The following is a 19,596-nucleotide window of genomic DNA, read 5'->3' on the forward strand; positions in this document are numbered from 1 at the left end:
AAAGGATGAGGCTCATGCTGAAAACTCGAAAAGAGCGGCTTGAGGCCGAAAAGCAGGAAGTTAGAATGAAACTTAAAGATGTCAGCCCAAATGGAACACAAGATTGAGGTAGAAATACATTATGAATGAAGCTCCACAATTTCGCACAACATGGGAAGTTAGGGAGTCTACAACCTATAGATTTGCTCAAAGCATCAATCAAGGACAATTCTTGAAGTCGAATATCATATTATTTTCTCTGAATGGTCTGAGTGTCCGTTACTTAAAGATCTAATGTTTGCTCTGTAAATTCTCTTTGCCTTGAATTATTTGACTTCTCATATATGAAATTTTCCTTCGCCTTTTTATTTTAACCCTTTCGTTATTTACCATCCCATGATTCACATAATGATTGTCATAAAAATGAATGATGACTAATAAAAGAAATAAACTAATTAAGCAAGAAATTACACTCATTGTTCAGCAAAAGACTTAATGATAAGGAAAAAGAATGGCAGAGCCTTAAGCTTGGGGCAAAGTCAAATGTCAAAAGAGAAGGTGCTTAGGGAAAATCTGGAGTTACCTAAAAGTCTCTAGAAGGAAAGTAAACAAGCAAAGAAGATCAAAAGTTACAGTGAAAAATTAGATGAAGCAAGAGAAGGGTCTTGGAACCTTAATGAATCATAAACATGAAAGCATTATATCATGCATACATGCCAAGCCATACACATGATCATTTTCAAAACAAGAATCAAAATTAACTCATGTCCCAAACTTCGAAAGTAGGAATCCACCTGACCTAAAGTGGTAAGGTTGTAAAACTTTGATGGAAGGATTTGAGTCTCTCGTTGTGATGTTAATCCAATTAAGTTGGCATCGGTGAATTAAATTGAACCTGTTTTGAGATAGGTCGAGCCTAGATCAAGTTTAAGAACTTCAATTTTTCAAATCGAACCTATTTTAAGATAAGTCGAGCCTAGATCAAGTTGAGGAACTTCAATTTTTCAAATTAAACCTATTTTAATATAGGTCGAGCCTATATCAAGTTTAGGAAATTCAACCTTTAGAATCAAACTTGTTTTGGAGATAGGTCGAGCCTAAATCAAGTTTAGAAATTTCAATCAAATCAAACCTATTGTGAGATAGGTCGAGCCTAAATTAAATTTAAAAATTTTAATTTTTAAAATTGAACTTGTTGTGAGATAGGTCGGGCCTAGATTAAGTCTAGAAATTTCAATTTTTAAAATCAAACCTGTTTTAAGATAGGTCGAACCTAGATCAAGTCTAGGAATATTAATTTTCAAAATCGAACTTGTTCTAAGATAAGTCGAGCCTAGATCGAGTCTAAAAATTTTCGTTTTTAAAATGAACCTATTTTGAGATGGGTCGTGCTTGAATCAAACCTAAAAATTTCATTCTTTTACGAACCCAGGTCAAGCCTAGGAACATGTTTTTAATCAAACTTGTTTTGAGATAGGTCAAGCCTAAATCAAATTGCTAGAATCAAACTTGCCCAAGATGAATTGAATACGGTGTCTACGTCTTTGCACTTTTCTTGATTTTCAAGAATGTACAAAGAAGGGCAACTGTAGACAGTTGTTTTTTTAAAAAAATAATAATAATAAAAATAAATAATTAAAAAAACCAAAAAATAAAAAAAAAAATGAATGATGGTGAACAGGAAGGGACTGAGCGTGTGCTCAGCCCCTTCTTCAGTCCATCATTACAGGGTATTAATGCCCCTGAAAGGTAGCCGAATTTGAGGAAGATTGGTCACCTCCGACTACCAACCCTTCCTGGTTGCCAGAGACATGTGAAATCATGCTCATAAGAGCATGATTTCACTTCTGGATTATCCAAATTTTTGGACAATCCAGTTCTTAAAAAGAATGAGGGGGAAAACAATTTGGGGGTAGGAACAAAAAAAACCAGATAAAAAAAAAGGACTGAACCTTTCAAAAAAACAAAAAAAGTCAGATCCAACAACAACAAAAAAAAATCTCATTTTTCTTCAAACAACCAAAACCTACAAATCAAAAATAAAAAAAAATTCTAAGTTTTCTAGCAGCCTGATCCACAAAACCACAACACAAAAAAAAAAGAGCAAAAAAATAAAAAGGGGAGATCCGCTCGGCCAGATCTGGTCGGCGGTGAGAGGCCGACGAAGAGAGAAAGGGGAGAAGCCAAAAGGAAGAAAGCAAGAAGAAAAAAAAAAAGAAAAGAGAGGGGAAAGAGAGACGTCGGGCGACAGGAAGAGAAGGAGAAAAGCTTCTGTCGGTCATAAGAGAAAAAGAGAGAGAGGGAAAATTTTAGAGAGAAGGTATAGAGGGTTGCGACTAGAGAGAGAAAAGAGGGCAAAAAATGAGAAGAGAAGAAAAAAAGAAAGCTTAAATACTTAGGTTTAAGGTCTTCAACACGACGCCGTTTTGGAGGATTACAACCTGCCAAACAAACACTCCAAACGGTGCATTTTGGGCTCAGTTTAGTGGACCTTGGAAGTCAGATCCAGTGCAGCAGACTTGGGCTTTTTGTGGGTCTCCGAATTGGGCCAATCTCAACCCAATAAGGTATAACTCTTCTCTTTTGCTCGGGTTTGTTTTAGTTGATATTAGATCTAACCCATCTTACTTAATTAAAAAGCATTTATTTTTTTAGGAAAGGAATATATATAAAATATGAATGTCTATTTTAGTGTTAAAAAAAAATCAAAACAAACAAAAAAATCAATCAAAAAGTAATTATAATAATAAAAAATAGCAAAAATGCATAGTTATAAAGAACATAAATTTAGATAAATAAAAATAATAATAATAAAATATTTTTTATAAAGGAAAGTTTAGTTCATTTTTTAAAAATATATATATATAATAATAACATGCGTAGGGGAATGACAAAAATAATAATAAAGTATATATTTTGGATAAATATTTATAGTTGGGAAAGATTCGAGGTTTGGTCTAAAAAAATAATCAATAAATAAATAAAAATAAAATAAAATAGAAAATAGAAAAAATAATAAGACTTAGTTTGAAATTATTAAGTAAGAAAATATAATATTTGATTTGAAATCAATACTGATGATGGGATGTCCATTCAGAGTGCGAGAAGTCGTAATTTTGAGTAAACTTCCCTAGGTTAGGGTTTTTGATTAAGACTCTACCAGTACGATGGGAGGGTCTTAATTTGAAATTCCAATGTTCCTAATTTTAAATGAAATAAAAATTATATATTCAATCACCAATTAATCAAAATATACAAAACAAGATAAATAAGAAATTAATGATAACAATAAATTTGTTAATCACAATAATACAAAAGTAGAAAACACATATACATAAATAACAATAATTACGGATAATAAAAAAATACTTAGTCTAAAAATTTGATTTTGGAGTTTCGTAAAATAAATAAGTACTTACATAGTAAAATATATATCGACATAAAAGTGGTTATACAAAAACAATCAATAAATGAAAATTATTTGTTTATAATAAACACGCACACGAAGAAAAAGTAGTAAATTTCGTGAAAAATAAGAAACGAACATAGAACCTACGAGTGCATCACATATCATGGTCGTATTGTTAAATGTCATGGCATACAGATATATTCTGTATACGGGTCTAAACCCCGATGATGGGACTTTTCGAGAAAACTTGCGAAGGCAAGTTTCATCGGTAAACTCCCTAGGTGAAAAGATACCTCCGAACTCCACCAGTACGATGGGAGGGTCCGAAGAAATATCTTTAATAAAAGGCTTTTACCCGTATTAGGATTTGCATTCATGAAAGCATTGTTTTTTACTCACAAACGACTATCCTGATGATGGGATTTACCAAGTAAACTTACGAAGGTGAGTTGATAAGATATTTCCCTAGGTGAGAGAATACTTCCGGATCTCACCAGTACGATGGGCGGATTCGAAAAGTACACTCAATAAAGGATTTTCGTTTGGCATTATCCCGATTTTATGCCACGCATTTCATAATTGCATCATGTGCATGTTAAACCCGTAAAAAATGAAATAAAATATTCTAATAAAAGGTGAAACAAATAAATAACAATTAAGAAAACATAAGAATAAAACTAATAGGTTAGGATAATATATGATTAAATGGTACCGTTCGTGGAACAGGCGTCACGGGGGTGTTAATCCTTCCTCGTGCGTAACTGTACTCCCGAACCCAAATCTAAAAGATATGTAGACCAGTTTATCGTTCTTTCGACAGACCTAAAATTAATTTAGGATTTCGTTGAGTAGGACAAAATAGGGTGGCCAATCACACCTAGAAAAAAAAGATTGGTGGCGACTCCCAAAATATTTAATTTTTGCCCATGTCTAGCGGTCGGGTTCTCGAACCCGCAAGTCACGACAATAGTTTGAGTTACTTACATTTTATAAAAATTGATCCACATATATCTTATAAAATAGCTACCGATCGAACATTAAATTTGTCATTCCATCCTTAAATATTTGTCTTCAATTATACAAAACAGTATAGTACATCAATTTTATCATTTTAGCATGTTTTGATCATCTAATAATGAGAATTTGTTCTAATTTATGTTCACTATTTAAACTTGTCTACTTACATCATGTGAAGTTTCTATAGAGTAAATCATATGTTTAAGGTTTCTTACCATTGAATTTGACCAATGGGAGTTTGAAATGCTCGATTCATCAGCAGAAGGTTAGACCCATCCATTGCACAAGTGGAGAATATGTTATATAGACCTCTGGAAAGTTAAAAGTGTTTTATTATGGGAGATTGACCCATTTAAGTGCATCAACGAGAGTTTTAACTTCACTGAGTTGTTTTGAATAGAAATTGATGATGAATTTTTAATTTATTTGAATTACTAGCTCATCAAATGAAGTATTTGAATTATGAATTATATTTGAATAAGTTTTGAAAGTACTCATTTATGTTATATAAACATGAATGATATAAGTTTTGAATTTTGAATAAGCTTTTAAAGTGAATTTTAAAACCATCATTTGTTCAATGCATTATGAGTATCTGAACCATTATTTCGACATACATTCTGAAAATAATCTAATATGACTTGTTGAGAACCCTTTGAACATACAAGTACTAAGATGTCAAGAATACCCAAAATTTGATTTTCAATCCATTAATCCAAACTCATTTGGATGTTTTTTCCTTACATATGGTTAAATTACTTATCGAATTTTGTGACTTATTAAATTGTTCATTTTTTCCAAAAGTAAGACTCTAGAAATAAGGGTTCTCTGAGAAGATTTTGATGGAAATGTTTTTGTGTGGACACAGAACTCAATTTGGATTTATAATGCTGCTCTGAGATATAACTTCAACTGTAACAACTTGTTTTGTTGTAAATTAATAAAAATCTTATATAAAGTATGTATATATATATATATATATATATATATATATATGATCTAATTATATAGGCCATATAGTATGATAAGTGTTTGAGCTTGTTTAATTCCAGTTACAACTTTATTGTGTTGAGAACTCTTAAGTTTTATGTTTATATAGCCATGTTCAAACTCAGAACTTTAATAAATTCCTTAACTCTTTAAAGTTGTGATATGAGGCCTTCATGGTCAATTTAAATGTTTTGAATCTTGTCAATATTATGTCTTAATTAGATAATGATTAATGTTATATTTCATGCATTCGAGTATTTGGCCCATTAATTGATTAATTCATGATCTCTCTGCTTAAAGAATATGGGTTCAAATCCCTTTCTTAAAAAAATTATATTTCATGGTGTAACAATTTGCCCACAATTTGAGAATTGTGTAGTGTAAAGGGAGTTCTTGTAATAAGGAGGAAGTATTGCAAACAAGTAAAAGGATGCATTGGAGGCTACGGAGAGAAAGATCGTGGCAATTCCTAAAATACTGAATGTCATAACAAGTGAAAGAGAATAAGAAGACAATTAGGGAGTATAAGAGAATTAGAGATAGAAGCTTTAGAGGAAAATGTGTTAGCTCTAGGAGGGAGAGAAACCCCTCTAAACAAATTGTGAAACTCTATATATAGTCTCAAAAGTGGCAGTTACTCAAGAATAAGCTTTAATGCGCCTAATGAATGACATTATTATGAAAAACTTTAATGTGAGTAACCGTTATTGTGACACATTATGTGGATATTAAGGTGGTGATTTATGACATATAATGTGAGTGACCATTGAAGTAATTGGGTGTAATAAGCCTTATTCTTGAGTAAAAGGTAATAAAGAAAAAGTATACGTGAAAAGTTACAAGAAAAAAAACGATACATAAATAGGTACAAGAAAAGAAGTTGTACGTGAATAAGTATAAGAGAATAAAGTGTATGTAAATAGGTATACGAGAACAAGGCAAAAGGGTGAAACACTTGTACTTCAGGAAAAAGTTAGAAGGAAGACTTCTTGACTACCTACATATCTGAGCCACTAAACCAAACTCTCCAGAACATCCCAAGATTAAAGTAATCCGTGAATCCTGCCACTTATTCCAAGTTTCTTCTACTATTATCCATGTGAAGTAATGCTTCACTTGCTCTAGTTATTCTAAGTAAAATAGTGCTTCAATTTTTTTAGTTGTTTTGCGTGAAGTAGTACTTCACTTATTTTAGTTGTTCTACGTGCAATAGTGTTTCACTTATAATGGTTGTTCTCATTGTTCTTTGTATAATATTATGTGGTAAAATAATTATTTAGAGAATAGGTATTAACCAAAATCAAATATCTACATTTTGCCTCTTGTAGAAGAATTCTTACGTAAAAATAATTATTATGCATTAATTTAGAAAAAAAATTTATTTTGTACTATAACGTATTGTATTGTAACACCTCAGACAGTAACACCTCGGGTAGTACCACCTTAAATAGTAACATCTTAAGCAGTAATGCATTAGATAATAACATATTACTGTCTAGTATAATATTTGATTGATTATATAACAATATATTTTCATAAAATAAGATTTTCAATATACAAATTATAAAAGGAAAGCTAATCATTTTCATAAAAACGTCGATTCTATGTGGCCTATAACTATGAAGCTACTATGAATGATTTTCTTCATTCAGATTCAAAGTAAAGCAAAACAAATTACAAAGTAAGGTTGTATCTTTTGCGAACTTTTTTTTAAGCAAGTAAGTTCTACTTCTTCTTGTAATTTCTTGTTTTCTTTTCTTACTTTTAAAAAAATTGAATTTCTCTTACTTTTTGCCCCCTGCATGAAATATTTTTTTAAAAATTAAAATGTGAGAAAAGAAATTTTCCACGCATGAGATGAGGCTTTTTGATTGAAAGAGATTTTCAAACAAACAAATTGTTTGATTTTAGATATATAGTATGGCTTTAGATCAAGAATTTTGTATAAATCTTAATTGTGTTGCACTATTTAATTTTTTGTTTATATTTGTCTCAAGGATATTCTAAATCCAAAAAGTAGTATCTATCAAATAAAAGCTATTAAGAAAAGCATTTGTATGTATATCTTTTGGTGGGAGCCTTTTAATACGTAAGAGAAGAGAAAAATAAAGGAAACTTAGCATCTTTTGATGAGAGCCTTTTAATTCATCAGAGAAGAGAAACATACATTAAAGTTTCTCAACACTAGAGCTTTGATGATTTTTTTTTTAATTGATGCTTTTCCTAATATTGAAGCTTGTAGTATTCTGTAAGCTTTTTTATTTTGGGAGCTCACAGATTATTTAATTATAGCTCTCCAAAATGTAAACGAGATTCTTGTAATAAGGAGAAGAAGTGTTGTAAATAAGTTAAAGCGTGCATCAGAGGCAACGAAAAGAAAGATTAAAGCAATTCCTAATGTTGTCATCGATAATGTCGGAACAACTCCGAATATTGAGGTTGTTCATGATGTTGAAGTTGTTACTGATGATGCTAGAGTTACTCCGATTAATTCTCGTGCTTCTTCCTCCCTAATGCCAAAACACAAAGATGCCAATAGTGTTTTTAACACTCAAGTAGCATGTAATGAACAAAGTGGTAGGAAAGTCAACTTCCATATTTTTCAAATTTCATCAAAGTACATAGAATACTTAGAGCATATTTTCAATATAAAGAAAGAATTTTGGAGTACCACATTTTTTAAGAATGTAGATGTCATTTGTTTAATGATGGAGATGTTGGGTAAAGCTTTAATGATTTCCCATGCTCCATTAATGAAAACTTTAACAAAAACATTACAACTGATGTTACAGGATTTCAATGATACCTGTAACATTGGATTCAAACTTGAATGCCTCGGTGATTATAGATCTAAAGCCAAAGCGTTTCTCAACAAGTCTTCCTTGGAAAAAGAGTTAAAAGATATTGCAACAAAGATAGCTTCATTGAGAAAGAGTGAAGCTGAAGTGCAAGAACAATTAGATGTCATTGTCAATATTAAGAATAATAACTCTTCTCTATGGAGTATGTAGTTGGCTAGGCTTTTGCTTCTTCTTTACTTTTTTGAAAACTCGCTTAAGCAAGTACTTTGCTATTGATACATCGTATCTCTTTTTCTTTTGCAAGAATAATAATAATATCATACACGTATTGCATACTTATTCACATTTCACATTATTTTATGTGGCCAAAAAAGAACTCTCAACTTTACATCAAGGAGATTAACTCTAACCTGACATGAAGGAGATTAATTCAACCTTTAAAATAAGTAAGCATAAGAGCTGCGATTAATTTGGGAGTTATAGGCTATGGCCAAGAAATGAGCGATAAAGTTTGTGACCAATAACATTACATCATTATAGCTAAATTATAAGAGATAAAGCTAGCGGCTAAAATATGAATGATAAATTATGGTTAAAGAATGAACAATAAAGCTTGCGACCAATAGAAAATATCCTTACAACTAAAATATGAGCGGTAAAGCTTGCGGCTGAAGTAAGAGTGATGAACTATGGTCAAAGAATGGGCGATAAAGCTTGCAACCAATAGTATAATATAATTACAGTCAAAATATAAGCGATAAAGCTAGCTGCTGAATATAATTTTTTTTTTCAAATGTCAAATTCCAATTCATAAAACAATGTAGAGTCAAAGTCATGAAAATATCATACATGAGCAAGAAGTAGGTTGTTTTGAACAATAGTGTTCTTAATTAGTAATTCTCCTGCTTGTGTCTTCTTATGGAATATTCTACGTAAACCACTATATTCAAAAAGTGATAGTGGAATTGTCCATCTCTTCTGGTAAGACAAAGGTTTTTTTTCTTTCTAGTAAGCTTTTACCTACAATCACTCCTCTCTAGTGGAGTCATCAAAATGTAAAAGGTTTCTTGTGATAAGGAGAAGAAGTGTTGCAAACAAGTAAAAGGATATGTCGAAAGCGACAAAAAGGAAGATCAAAGCAATTCCTAAAGTACTGAGCGTCGTAGAAAGTGGAATAAAATAAGAAAAGAATTAAGGAGTAGAAGAGAATTAGAGAGAGAAGCTTTAGAAGTAAATGTGTTAGCTAAGAGGGAGAGAATCCCTTCTAAATAAATTGTGAGGCTTTGTATATAGTGTTAAAAGTAACGGTTACTTAAGAATAGGTTTTAATGCACTAAATGAATAAGATTATTATGAAGAGTTTTAATGTGAGTAACTATTACTATAACACATTATATGGATATTAAGGTGGTGATTTTATGACATAATGTGAGTGGCCATTGAAGTAATTGGGTGTAATAAAACTTGTCCTCGAGAATAAGGTAATAGAGAAGAGGTATACGTGAAAGATACAAGAGAAAAAGTTGCATGTGAATAGGTACAAGAGAAGAAGCAGTATGTGAATAGGTACAAGAAAAGAAGGGGTATGTGAACTGGTAGACAAGAACAAGGTAGAATGGTGAAACACTTATACTTCAAGAAAAAGTTAAAAGGAAGACCTCCTAACTATCTCCATACCTGAGCGACCAAACCAAACTCTCTAGAATATCCCAAGATGAAAGTAATCCGTGAATCCTACCACTTATTCCAGGTTGCTTCTACTACTATCCACGTGAAGTAGTACTTCACTTGCTCTAGTTCTAAGTGAAATAGTGCTTCACTTATTTAGTTATTTTATGTAAAGTAGTATTTCACTTGTTTTAGTTGTTTTACGTGCAATAGTGTTTCACTTGTAATTGTTGTTCTTATTATTCTTTGTACAATATTATGTTATAAAATAATTCTTTAAAGAATAAGTATTATCCAAAATCAAATATCTATATGTAGCAAACAAACAAAAATCAACAATAAGGTAACACATAACACTATCAAAATAAAATAACTTATACAGTTGAACTAGTGTTGCATAACACACGTAGGAGCTTTCCAGACCAAACCAAAGTCCAAAACTGCCGAAGTTAGTTATCCAGGTTTTTTAATACTTGCGTTAAAACAGATATTATCCAGTTACAAAATGTTAAATGATCAAATCTGGTCTCTCCTTGAAAGCACTAGAATGCGCAGATTGAGAACAAGGCCGCCTCAGAAAGCCACCTTTCACATCCACGTGTGACACTCCCTGTCCAATGTCCACACCTCGCCACTTCCTCCGTCCACCTGTCACGCCTTTTCCTACCTCCCAAATTTATTTAGCTCCGAAACACGCTCTCCTCTATATAAAGCCTCACCTGAAATTCCTCCGTTGTCGTAAATTAAGCTTTTTTTTTTTTAACTTACCTCTATCTCATGGAATCCCAAACCCTCAAACAACGTTTTAGAGATGATGATCCTCGCATTACCACCACCACCAATGACAAGGACAACAACAAAAACGAAAAAAATAGAACAAGCAGGCGAGAAAAGAGGATGGGTATGGCCAAACGCGGGCTAAGATCGCTAGCCGTAGCAGTTTCGCTCCCTCTGTCTCTCACCCTATTAAACATCTACTTGTTTGGTTCAGGTCATGGTTATGGCGCTCTGCCAAAACCGTTCTGGTTCCCCCCCTTGTGGCTTATACATATAACGTGCATGGCTTCGAGCTTCTTGATGGGTCTTTCGGCTTGGCTTGTTTGGGCTGAAGGTGGGTTCCACGCCAGACCAACGGCTTTGTCTCTTTTCATGGCTCAGCTAGGGTTGAGCTTGGCTTGGCTTCCGATTGTGTTTTGGGTGGGAGCTAGTTGGGTCGGTTTGGTTGTGCGGTTGGCGGTGTTTGGGGCTCTGGTTGGGTGTTCTCGGGACTTTAGAGAGGTGAATCCGATTGCTGGTGACTTGGTTAAGCCTTGTTTGGCATGGGCTGCGTTCTTGGCCATCGTAAATCTAAAGCTTGTTTTCCTTTGAAGCATAGCACCATTTTTGCTGTTGTCTAGTACTAGTGTTTTACACCCTGCGAAAATTAGGATTTTGGGGTTTTTTTATTTTATTATTATCAAGTTTGTCATTTGTTTTGTAGATTGGCCAAAATAATAAACATATCCAGATGATTGTTCTGTTACTCCTTCCAAGTTAATGCTTTTGATATATTTTGAGAATTTTACCAGGTCTCCAATGACATGCTTTGTAGTTGAACTTTTTGCTTTTTCATTGTTTCCAGCTCCTGTAGCTTTTTCTTCGTTCTAACTGTTTTCTTAAGTATCATCAATAACATTAATGCAACAAGGTTGGGCTTGTCATCCATGGAGACTGCCTACTATGTTTTAACATAATCTTCCCTGAGCAGGGAAATGTTCCCTGCCGCAATTTTCTCCATTATCAACCATGTCTTTGAAGGATGTTGCAACTACTAGGCTCGACCAATAAAAGGATTTCGCGACTATTTTTCTCTATCTCGTTGGTTCCACAAATCTGAAGAAAACTTGGACTGGAATTGAACTGTCTTGTCTGGCACCTTTTGGGTTTTGATTGAGTTCCAAATGCATGATATCTAGCAGAAAATTACTACAAAGCAAGCACATGACATGGTATATTAACTTTTGATTATAAAGGAGCTTGCTCAATATAAATGGATTGATGAATTGAATGAGAACAAGGGAGGCAGATAAAAACATTGCAAGGGACATGTCCAGAGGGGCTAGTGCTGTTATGATCATGTTAAGGTTAAGATCCTTAAGAAAGAGGACATGAGAACGAGGAACAAAAAAATGGTGATAGTCCATTGAGTAACAAGATGAGTACAGATGCTTACCGACTGCAGTTCCCCATCTTCTATCTTTTTAATTGTCAATACTTATGAACTACCCTCCTTTATATTCTTACTATAATTATGCAGTCCTTGAGTATCAGCGGTCAAAAAGATAAAAGTGGGGAATTGCAGTACCCCAGCAGCTCCCCTCAGCTTAATTCTTGCAGGACTCATCATCATCTTCCATCCTTTTTTCTTCTTCATTCTTAATCTCATTTTCCTCCACCGGGATCTAAGTAGTCCAAAACCGAGAAAGACTACAGAGAGAGAGAGAGAGAGAGAGAGAGAGAGACTAATGATATTGGTTACGATACATAATTCAGTGAATGTTTCTTTCTTAGGAACCAGGTAAACAGGCAATTAATCAGAAAAGTTTAAATTTAAACCAAACTATTCATCCAGCTGGTTCTAAAGAATATCAGGAGCCACCATTTTCCACTTAAATACCCTATCAATAAATAACTATTCCAGCTACTGACAACAATAAACATCACTGATCCATGATGCATCACTATTATAATAGTATTAGTATTTATCTAATTGATTGAATTACAATGCAGCAACTTTATGGCTGACAAATCAAGCGATAATGTATCACCAGGTTAAAATATTGACAGAACCGATTTGCTCATATACTACAAAACTGAATAGATGCAGACAAAATAATGGGCTCTGTTTTCCTTTGGAAAGCATTAAGAACATATAATTTAAACACATATAAGGAACAAAAGAATACTATTTCTCCAGACCTAAACCATAAAATTCCCACTGCATACACAACATTTGAACATTGTAACTTATCATTTAGCAGCATAAGATCTCATAGACAGCCTATATCATCAAGAAGAGGATACCTTAGCCGCTTTAAATGCTGGATGAAGCAGTCCAAGTTCATCTTTCACCTCAAGCGGATGACCAGTCTCGTTTCGAACTCTCTTAACCCTTCTACTAGCCAAAGACTTATGAGTAAACCCATAAATCTGAAGAATCTGATTATCCCCAAAATTGAATGCTCTATCCATCTGCTTCAAGCACCTCTCAACTGGGTAATCCCCGAACTTCCCACAAGGCTTACATCCCACAAAGTGAGTCACCAATGGCCAACGATGATCACCTAAACCTGGATGATAATTCTCAATCATTTCCTCATACCTATCAACCAAAATTCCCCAATAACCATGCAAATAATAAGCACTCTCTAAATAAACCTTATCACCCCACTTCTCCCTTTGAGTAGCCAACAAGTAAACCATAGCAGACTGATCATCCGCTTCGAAAACCGGCCGATCCTTAAGTTCCCGAGTCAAAACCTTCCCGGCTTCTTCCCTAATCTTCCCTTTAGGACCCATAGGAGCCCAAGCATCAAGAATATCAAGTGCCCATTGCCCATTCCTCAACAAAAAACTCCCAGTATTTAACCCAATCCAATTCTTTTGATCATAAACCATCTCATTCCAACCGTGCATAACCAAGTTCGAGTCTTTATACCTTTCCCAAGGAACCTCAAATGCCATATCGGTAAACATTGCGTCACTATCCATCCACCAAAGAAACTCCACCTCTGGATGCGAAAGCAAAAGCTTTCGAATCAACGGTAATTTGGCCCAAAACCCTGCCATTTCCGCATCTAAAAGCGCCATGTTATAAAATATCTCGATCCCGTGTAATCTACAGTAATCGATCTTGTTCTTGATCGATTTCAATAAGTAATGATCACCGACCGGGTTCTCACACGGTTTAGGAGATGAACCAGTGACTAAGAGAACCCTTGGTTTGTTTGGACCGATGAAATTAGGGTAATCAGGGTTTTCTTTCAGCCATTCAGATCGTTGTTTGTCCCAATCGGAGATTTTGGGACCCAGAGAATAGGGCCTGTTGCGGTCGAGTTTCGAGTCGTCGGATTCCTCGTCGACCAAGATCTTATTTATGTCGAATTCGTTGTAATTATTGGTGCCGGCGTCGGTGTCGGTGGCGGCGTGGTTATTCGAAGACGTCGTTTGGACTTCTTCAAGGACGCGATGCGGCTCGGCTCGTTTCCGTGAATAGAAGTGGTCGCGGATCTCGATGAAGTCTTGCTCTGGAGTTCCGAATTTACCAGCGCCGATAGTGCCACGTAGGACGACAAGAGTGAGGACGAGGCAGATGATGGTGACCTTGCAGTGACGGAGAGCTCTCTGGATCTTTCTAGATCTTTGAGCTCCCAAACACTTGTCTATCATTTTCCGGTTCTGAGCCCGATTCGCTCTCGGTTCAACCCAAAACAATGCCGAATCGGAGAATTGAGAACTCTGGGATTTGGATTTGGAAGGTTTTGAGAGGGGTTCAGAGGTTTTTTTCAAGGACGAAAAGCGCGTTTTTCTGTGATCCAAAGCATATTACAGAGCTTAAGTTTAAGCTAAGGGCGTGATTTGTTTTCCGACACGAAATTTGAAGACAGCTGTTGGAAGGAAGATGCCTGGACCCGCCGCGATGAATTGAAAAACTGTGGGATGAGACGTGTCGGGGAGGGTTCCTTGTCTTCTTATGTTTTTTTACAACCCCCGTGATTTTCAAAATGTAGTTTTCACATTTCCTAATCCAAAATGGTCGTCGCTAAAAGCATGTAATAAACGGTTACACATACTTATAATAAATAAACATTGTTTTATTTTTCAGAGGCAAAAAACCGAAAAAAAAGCAATATCTCATCCTTTCATTGTGAATAGCATATCGCTTACTTGCTTTTTTTTTTGGCCGAAAAAATAACCAGCTGAAATATGGTTTGTTTTACTTTTTTTTACGTTATTAACATTAATGTTTCGGTATTTAATAAAACTAAAATCTTTTCATGAACCTGAACAATTTCACCCATTCATCCTACCGAACTCCTCCTCTTGTGCAAAAGTGTAATATTGAAGACAAAATTAATCATTGGACCAAAACTTTAAACATTTTTTATTTAATTATGGGAGAATATACTAAATTAATAACTAATGATCTAACTTGAGCATAATGTGTGTTTTACACGTGAACCCCCCTTTGTTTGCACACTATAGAATTCATAATTAAAAAGATGCAAGCCATGATTGTACACCAATAATCAATCGTTAAAGTTTCTATTAATCAAATGCTAAAAATGATGCGTCTTAGATTGTTCACCCAATTAAAGAGTCCAATTTATTCGGTGCCGTTTCTTTCTGTCCGTCCAAAATTTGAGCCTCGGCCTAGAGACTTTCTATCTGAGCCCTTCTGTTCACCCAAAAAACACGCAAACATGACTGACTCAGTGGGTTATTCTCCAAGGTTGGGCTTATAGCCATCCAGGCAGCAGCCATTTGGAGCGTCGGGCTTGACAACCCATAATGTGGGAGACGGCTTTCGTTGCAACTCATGAGTCATAGAAACATGGCTGAGAGGTGATTCAGAGAGTATGACAACGGTCCTAGTAGAAACTTGGTTCTTCTTTCTTAATTTTACTTTGTAAGGCTCTTTTTTTCCCCTCCGGTGCACACCTGTATGTCCAGTATTGTTCGAATAAAATACTGGCACCCGGAGCCAGTACAGTCGCCAAAGTGCTTGGCAAGAGAAGTTTACCATAAGAAATTCCTTTCATACTGATCTGGAGAGCCTAAGGAGCAACTCTTCTAATGCTGTTCATTATTTACTCTTACCAAAGCAATTTACTGAGACACCTTGATAAATAATATTTCTTGCTTCCTCTCTTACCGACTGATTAAGTGCTTATCAACATCACCACTAGACAATAACAGAGACAGAGAGCCCCAGCTGACAACTAAAAGTTCCCATATTTGCTTAGCCCAAGCAGGCAATAACCCTGAGGGTGTCTATATCTAAAATAATTGCACGACATCTAAATAGAAAATTTAATGATAGGAGTCAAGCTCTTGAAACCCGGGTTACTAAGTGCAATTGCCACGAGGCGACAACATTTAATACTGTGCATATTACCTCCCATTGTCCCACATTCAAAGTTGGCAAATAGTGCAAAAAAAAAAATGAGAAACAAATGAATGCTACAGCCCCTAATGTATTGGCAAATTGGAAAAGCAAATTGACTATCCAAGAAAACATGTTACGGCAAGCTACTCCACCTGGCGCAGCTTTCTCAAGGTTATAGAGATTCTCTTCTCCTGAATTAATTCCTGCCCTCCCCACATCTGAAACCCTGGGTTGCGGTTTATCTCATGTTTCCAAAGGTAGCGAGCTTCTCCTGACATCAGAACTAGAGATCCTGGAGTCAAGTGAACAGGAATCTTTCCTACACGTAGATGCAATTCACCTTGCTCAACAATGTTTGAACCTGCTTCAACTCGGGTGAAATGCATGACACATGATGACTCCAAGGAGACAATGGCAATTCCATCTTCAAAACGCATGAGGTCAACATGTGCACAGATTCCCTACACATCAAACAGTCCAAAATCTCATGTAGATGATATTCCTTGATTCTGGAACAACATAAGCAACTCCAAAATGCGAAGTCGCACCTCACCTGGGTGGTATACATTTACAATTAGTTGATCAAATAGAGGTTCTCTCCACAATAAATTTAATGGTAATAGACAGTCTCCCGTGGCCCCATTAGAGGTAGCCAAGTCTGTAGATTTAGAGACATGATGACCAAGAAGCACTGCTTCACGTATAGAGTTAGAAAGTTCAGTCGCCCATGCTGGGAGATCTCCAAACCTCATGGCCTGAAGAAAACATAATTAAAACATAAATTCGGAAGGCAAAGGTAAAAGCACAATGTTTGAAGATTTAGCACGCCAGGCATTGGACTAAGATAAACCAGTCAAAATAGTTTAACACATTTGATACAAAGACAAATCTCCTAGTAAGAGAAATTTTTTCAAATTATCTATTTCAATACTGAATCAATGACCATCCTGGAATCCACCAAATTCTGCAGACTGATCATGTAATTACCGCCCCGAAAACCAAAAGTCATGAATTAGTTGAATATTCAACGGCGGTAACTTCAAATTCTAACGCCGAAAGGTGCTAAAAATTCAGACATTAGATTCCAAGAAAAAATACATGCTAGCTGCTGAATAAAAGGTTTTCTTTATATAGAAAACGACCAAGGACCTGATTGTGAGAATCTTCAGTGAACCATCCTTCTGCAACAAAACCCGTCATACATTTTCAATAAGTTTCTGTTTATTGGTCAAGAAATGTACAAAAAAAAAAAAACAGGGGGGAGGGAGAAAGAAACGCACCGTTTAACACAGCGGAGATCAGAGAAGATTGGTGTTGAGGAGAAAGGAAGTCTCTGCATAGCCATAATCCGTTAATTTCCTTGATCTGTTCCCATGAAGGAATTGGGTCTCCGATTTGCTTATGTTGTGGATCATCGTCTTCGCTGTCTGATGATTCACCGAATACTTCCCTCAAAAGTTCACAGTGATTCTCCATCTTCAACATCGTCGTCGACAACCGAGCTTCGTGGCCGTCCTTGATAGCTCTTATGGGCTTTATTTGCGTCCGCTACCCATATTGACGTTGGAAACATTAACATTGGGCCATAGCAAAAAAACGAAAACAGGCCCAGATTACAAGGAGAAGCCCTCACAAAGTCAAGAAGGCAAAAGTTTTCTATATTTGTATTGGAAAATGTTAATTAGTGTTAAAATTAACGTATTATTTCTTCTTAAAATGAGAAAAACTATATTAAATAAATTTTTAATTATAAATTTGACAAACCTTAATAAATATTGATAAGTGATCATTAACCTGACCCAATTATATAATCTTATAATTGGTAAATTTCCATGGACATAGAATTCCAATCCTTTGATCCTCTTTTTCTTGAGAATTAATTATCTTAGCATAACCATAATTTTATGATCTTAGCAATGTCATCTAAAAACCATGCCAGTATATCCCGGTTAAAAAATTTGGTGGCAATCCTCCCTCTATTATCTCTTATACCTTACAGAAGGTTTTATTTTAGGACATTAGACATACAAAGTAAAAATATAACTAAAACCCACTCATTTGGCAGTTCCCTTAAAGATACAACTCTATCTATTTATCAACAACAAACATGAAATTTCAATCATCAAAATGGGCAATAAGAACCAAGAAATCAATTTAGAACGTCGACTACAATGAATTGTTATCAACATTCATTTGGTCTTACATCGTGAAATAAAACAAAATGGGAGTGACAATGTTTCATAATAATAAAGATAATAACAAAATTTTGAGTAAACTATAATTGTAATTACTAAAATTTGGAATCAAATATAATTTGGTTTGTATAGTTTAAAAAGTTTTTTTTTTTAAATTTTAAGCTTCCAAGTTTGTATTGAAATAATCTTTCTATCAATATTTCAATAAATTTAATTTTAAGTGTTAATTGCAACATGTGTCAAACACGTGATAGATGTCATGGTCCCAAAAAAGAATTATATCGATTATGTAAGAGAGTGAGATTAAGTATTTACACTATTTTTAACTTATAAAGCACTTTTGTGGGACAAAATTAGCTCAATTGACCAACTTTACACGTTAGTATAGACCGTGATAGTTGGTATCATAAACTATAAAGTGCTAACAATGTATCACTTCAGATAATGGACCCTTGTTGAAATGAAGTAAAATATCATGCTCCCACTAGAGAGTCATGAAGTTTATGTTAGTTATGTAATAAAGTGATATTGGATATTTAAGATGACGTTTGGTAACTTAATTTGTTTTTTTTTTAAGTAAAAACATAAATATTGTTTTCATTTTTTTTCTTAAAAAACAAAAATAAAACAAGTTTAGTAATATTTCTGTTATAAGAAACTTTAAAAAATAAAAATATGAAATTATTTAAGAAATTTTCAGTTTCATCTTTGTCTTAAATGCTTAGACCTAACATGGAAACATTAATATAGCTATCATAACTCACAGAGAAAATAACATGAAAAAAAAAAAACATTATTTTATCTAGATGCTCAAAGTGTCCAGAAACAATAAATCAAAAAGAAAAAAGAGACAAAAAGAAAAGAAAAAAGACACTAGTATGAAGTGGATTAGATATGAAGAAACTTGGATGAAAAAGCAAATGAATTACACAGAAAAAAAAAGATTTAAGGTGTGGTAGTTGGAAAAGAGAGAGACACAAGGAAAAAAAATGAGAGAGAGGTGATTTGGTGTTGGTCTAATTGGGGATGAGATGGTTCAGCATGTTTTTTTTTTTTGTTTTGAAAACAAAAATAAAAAAAAAAAATTTTTTGTGTTTGTGTTTTTTCCATCAATTTCAAAACTGATTTCGAAAAAAAAAAAAACAAAAACAAGATTACCAAAACGTTTTTTATTAGTATTTTTGTAATTCTACAAACAAAAATTAAAAAAATAGTAAACATATACATTACCAAATAGGGCTCAAGTGTTTACATCATTTTCAACTTATGAGATCTTTTTTGTGAAGTAAAACATTGATGTCCATTGAGCCAAAATGATTCGAGGTCTTGTATGTGAAGCAAAACCATGAGATCCACTGAGTCAAAATGATGTATAAAATCATAAAACTC

General features: G+C 34.3%; 3 protein-coding genes across 3 annotated transcripts; 1 reads left to right on the top strand and 2 right to left on the bottom strand.

Annotated features, from left to right (window-relative positions):
• The first annotated feature begins 10,593 nt into the window (after window positions 1–10,593).
• TSPO (TSPO(outer membrane tryptophan-rich sensory protein)-like protein) lies at window positions 10,594–11,386 on the top strand. The gene has a single exon (XM_007050810.3). It carries the CDS (start codon window positions 10,642–10,644, stop codon window positions 11,230–11,232), a length of 591 nt encoding a protein of 196 aa, XP_007050872.2. The 5' UTR covers window positions 10,594–10,641; the 3' UTR covers window positions 11,233–11,386.
• Window positions 11,387–12,577: 1,191 nt separating this feature from the next.
• XT2 (UDP-xylosyltransferase 2) lies at window positions 12,578–14,576 on the bottom strand. Its single transcript, XM_018113908.2, has one exon. It carries the CDS (start codon window positions 14,290–14,292, stop codon window positions 12,913–12,915), a length of 1,380 nt encoding a protein of 459 aa, XP_017969397.2. The 5' UTR covers window positions 14,293–14,576; the 3' UTR covers window positions 12,578–12,912.
• A 1,367-nt stretch (window positions 14,577–15,943) lies between these two features.
• On the bottom strand, window positions 15,944–17,601 carry LOC18613537 (2-oxoglutarate (2OG) and Fe(II)-dependent oxygenase superfamily protein). The gene is made up of 4 exons (XM_007050813.3): window positions 17,293–17,601; window positions 17,162–17,193; window positions 16,561–16,767; window positions 15,944–16,473 (listed from the first exon to the last, which is right to left on the bottom strand). The coding sequence occupies exons 1-4, from the start codon at window positions 17,495–17,497 to the stop codon at window positions 16,156–16,158; spliced, it is 762 nt and encodes a 253-aa protein (XP_007050875.3). The 5' UTR covers window positions 17,498–17,601; the 3' UTR covers window positions 15,944–16,155.
• Between the last annotated feature and the right edge of the window lie 1,995 nt (window positions 17,602–19,596).

Source organism: Theobroma cacao, chromosome 1 (genome assembly GCF_053813885.1).
Source record: "Theobroma cacao isolate CCN51 chromosome 1, ASM5381388v1, whole genome shotgun sequence".
NCBI lineage: Eukaryota > Viridiplantae > Streptophyta > Magnoliopsida > Malvales > Malvaceae > Theobroma > Theobroma cacao.

Coding starts and splice junctions, on each gene's coding strand:
- XT2 (XM_018113908.2), bottom strand. CDS start 14,292: ATGATAGACAAGTGTTTGGGAGCTCAAAGATCTAGAAAGATCCAGAGA.
- LOC18613537 (XM_007050813.3), bottom strand. CDS start 17,497: ATGTTGAAGATGGAGAATCACTGTGAACTTTTGAGGGAAGTATTCGGT. Junction 17,194..17,292: donor GATCTCCGCTGTGTTAAACG/GTGCGTTTCTTT, acceptor GTTTTGTTGCAG/AAGGATGGTTCACTGAAGAT. Junction 16,768..17,161: donor CTGAAGATTCTCACAATCAG/GTCCTTGGTCGT, acceptor TGTTTTCTTCAG/GCCATGAGGTTTGGAGATCT.
- TSPO (XM_007050810.3), top strand. CDS start 10,642: ATGGAATCCCAAACCCTCAAACAACGTTTTAGAGATGATGATCCTCGC.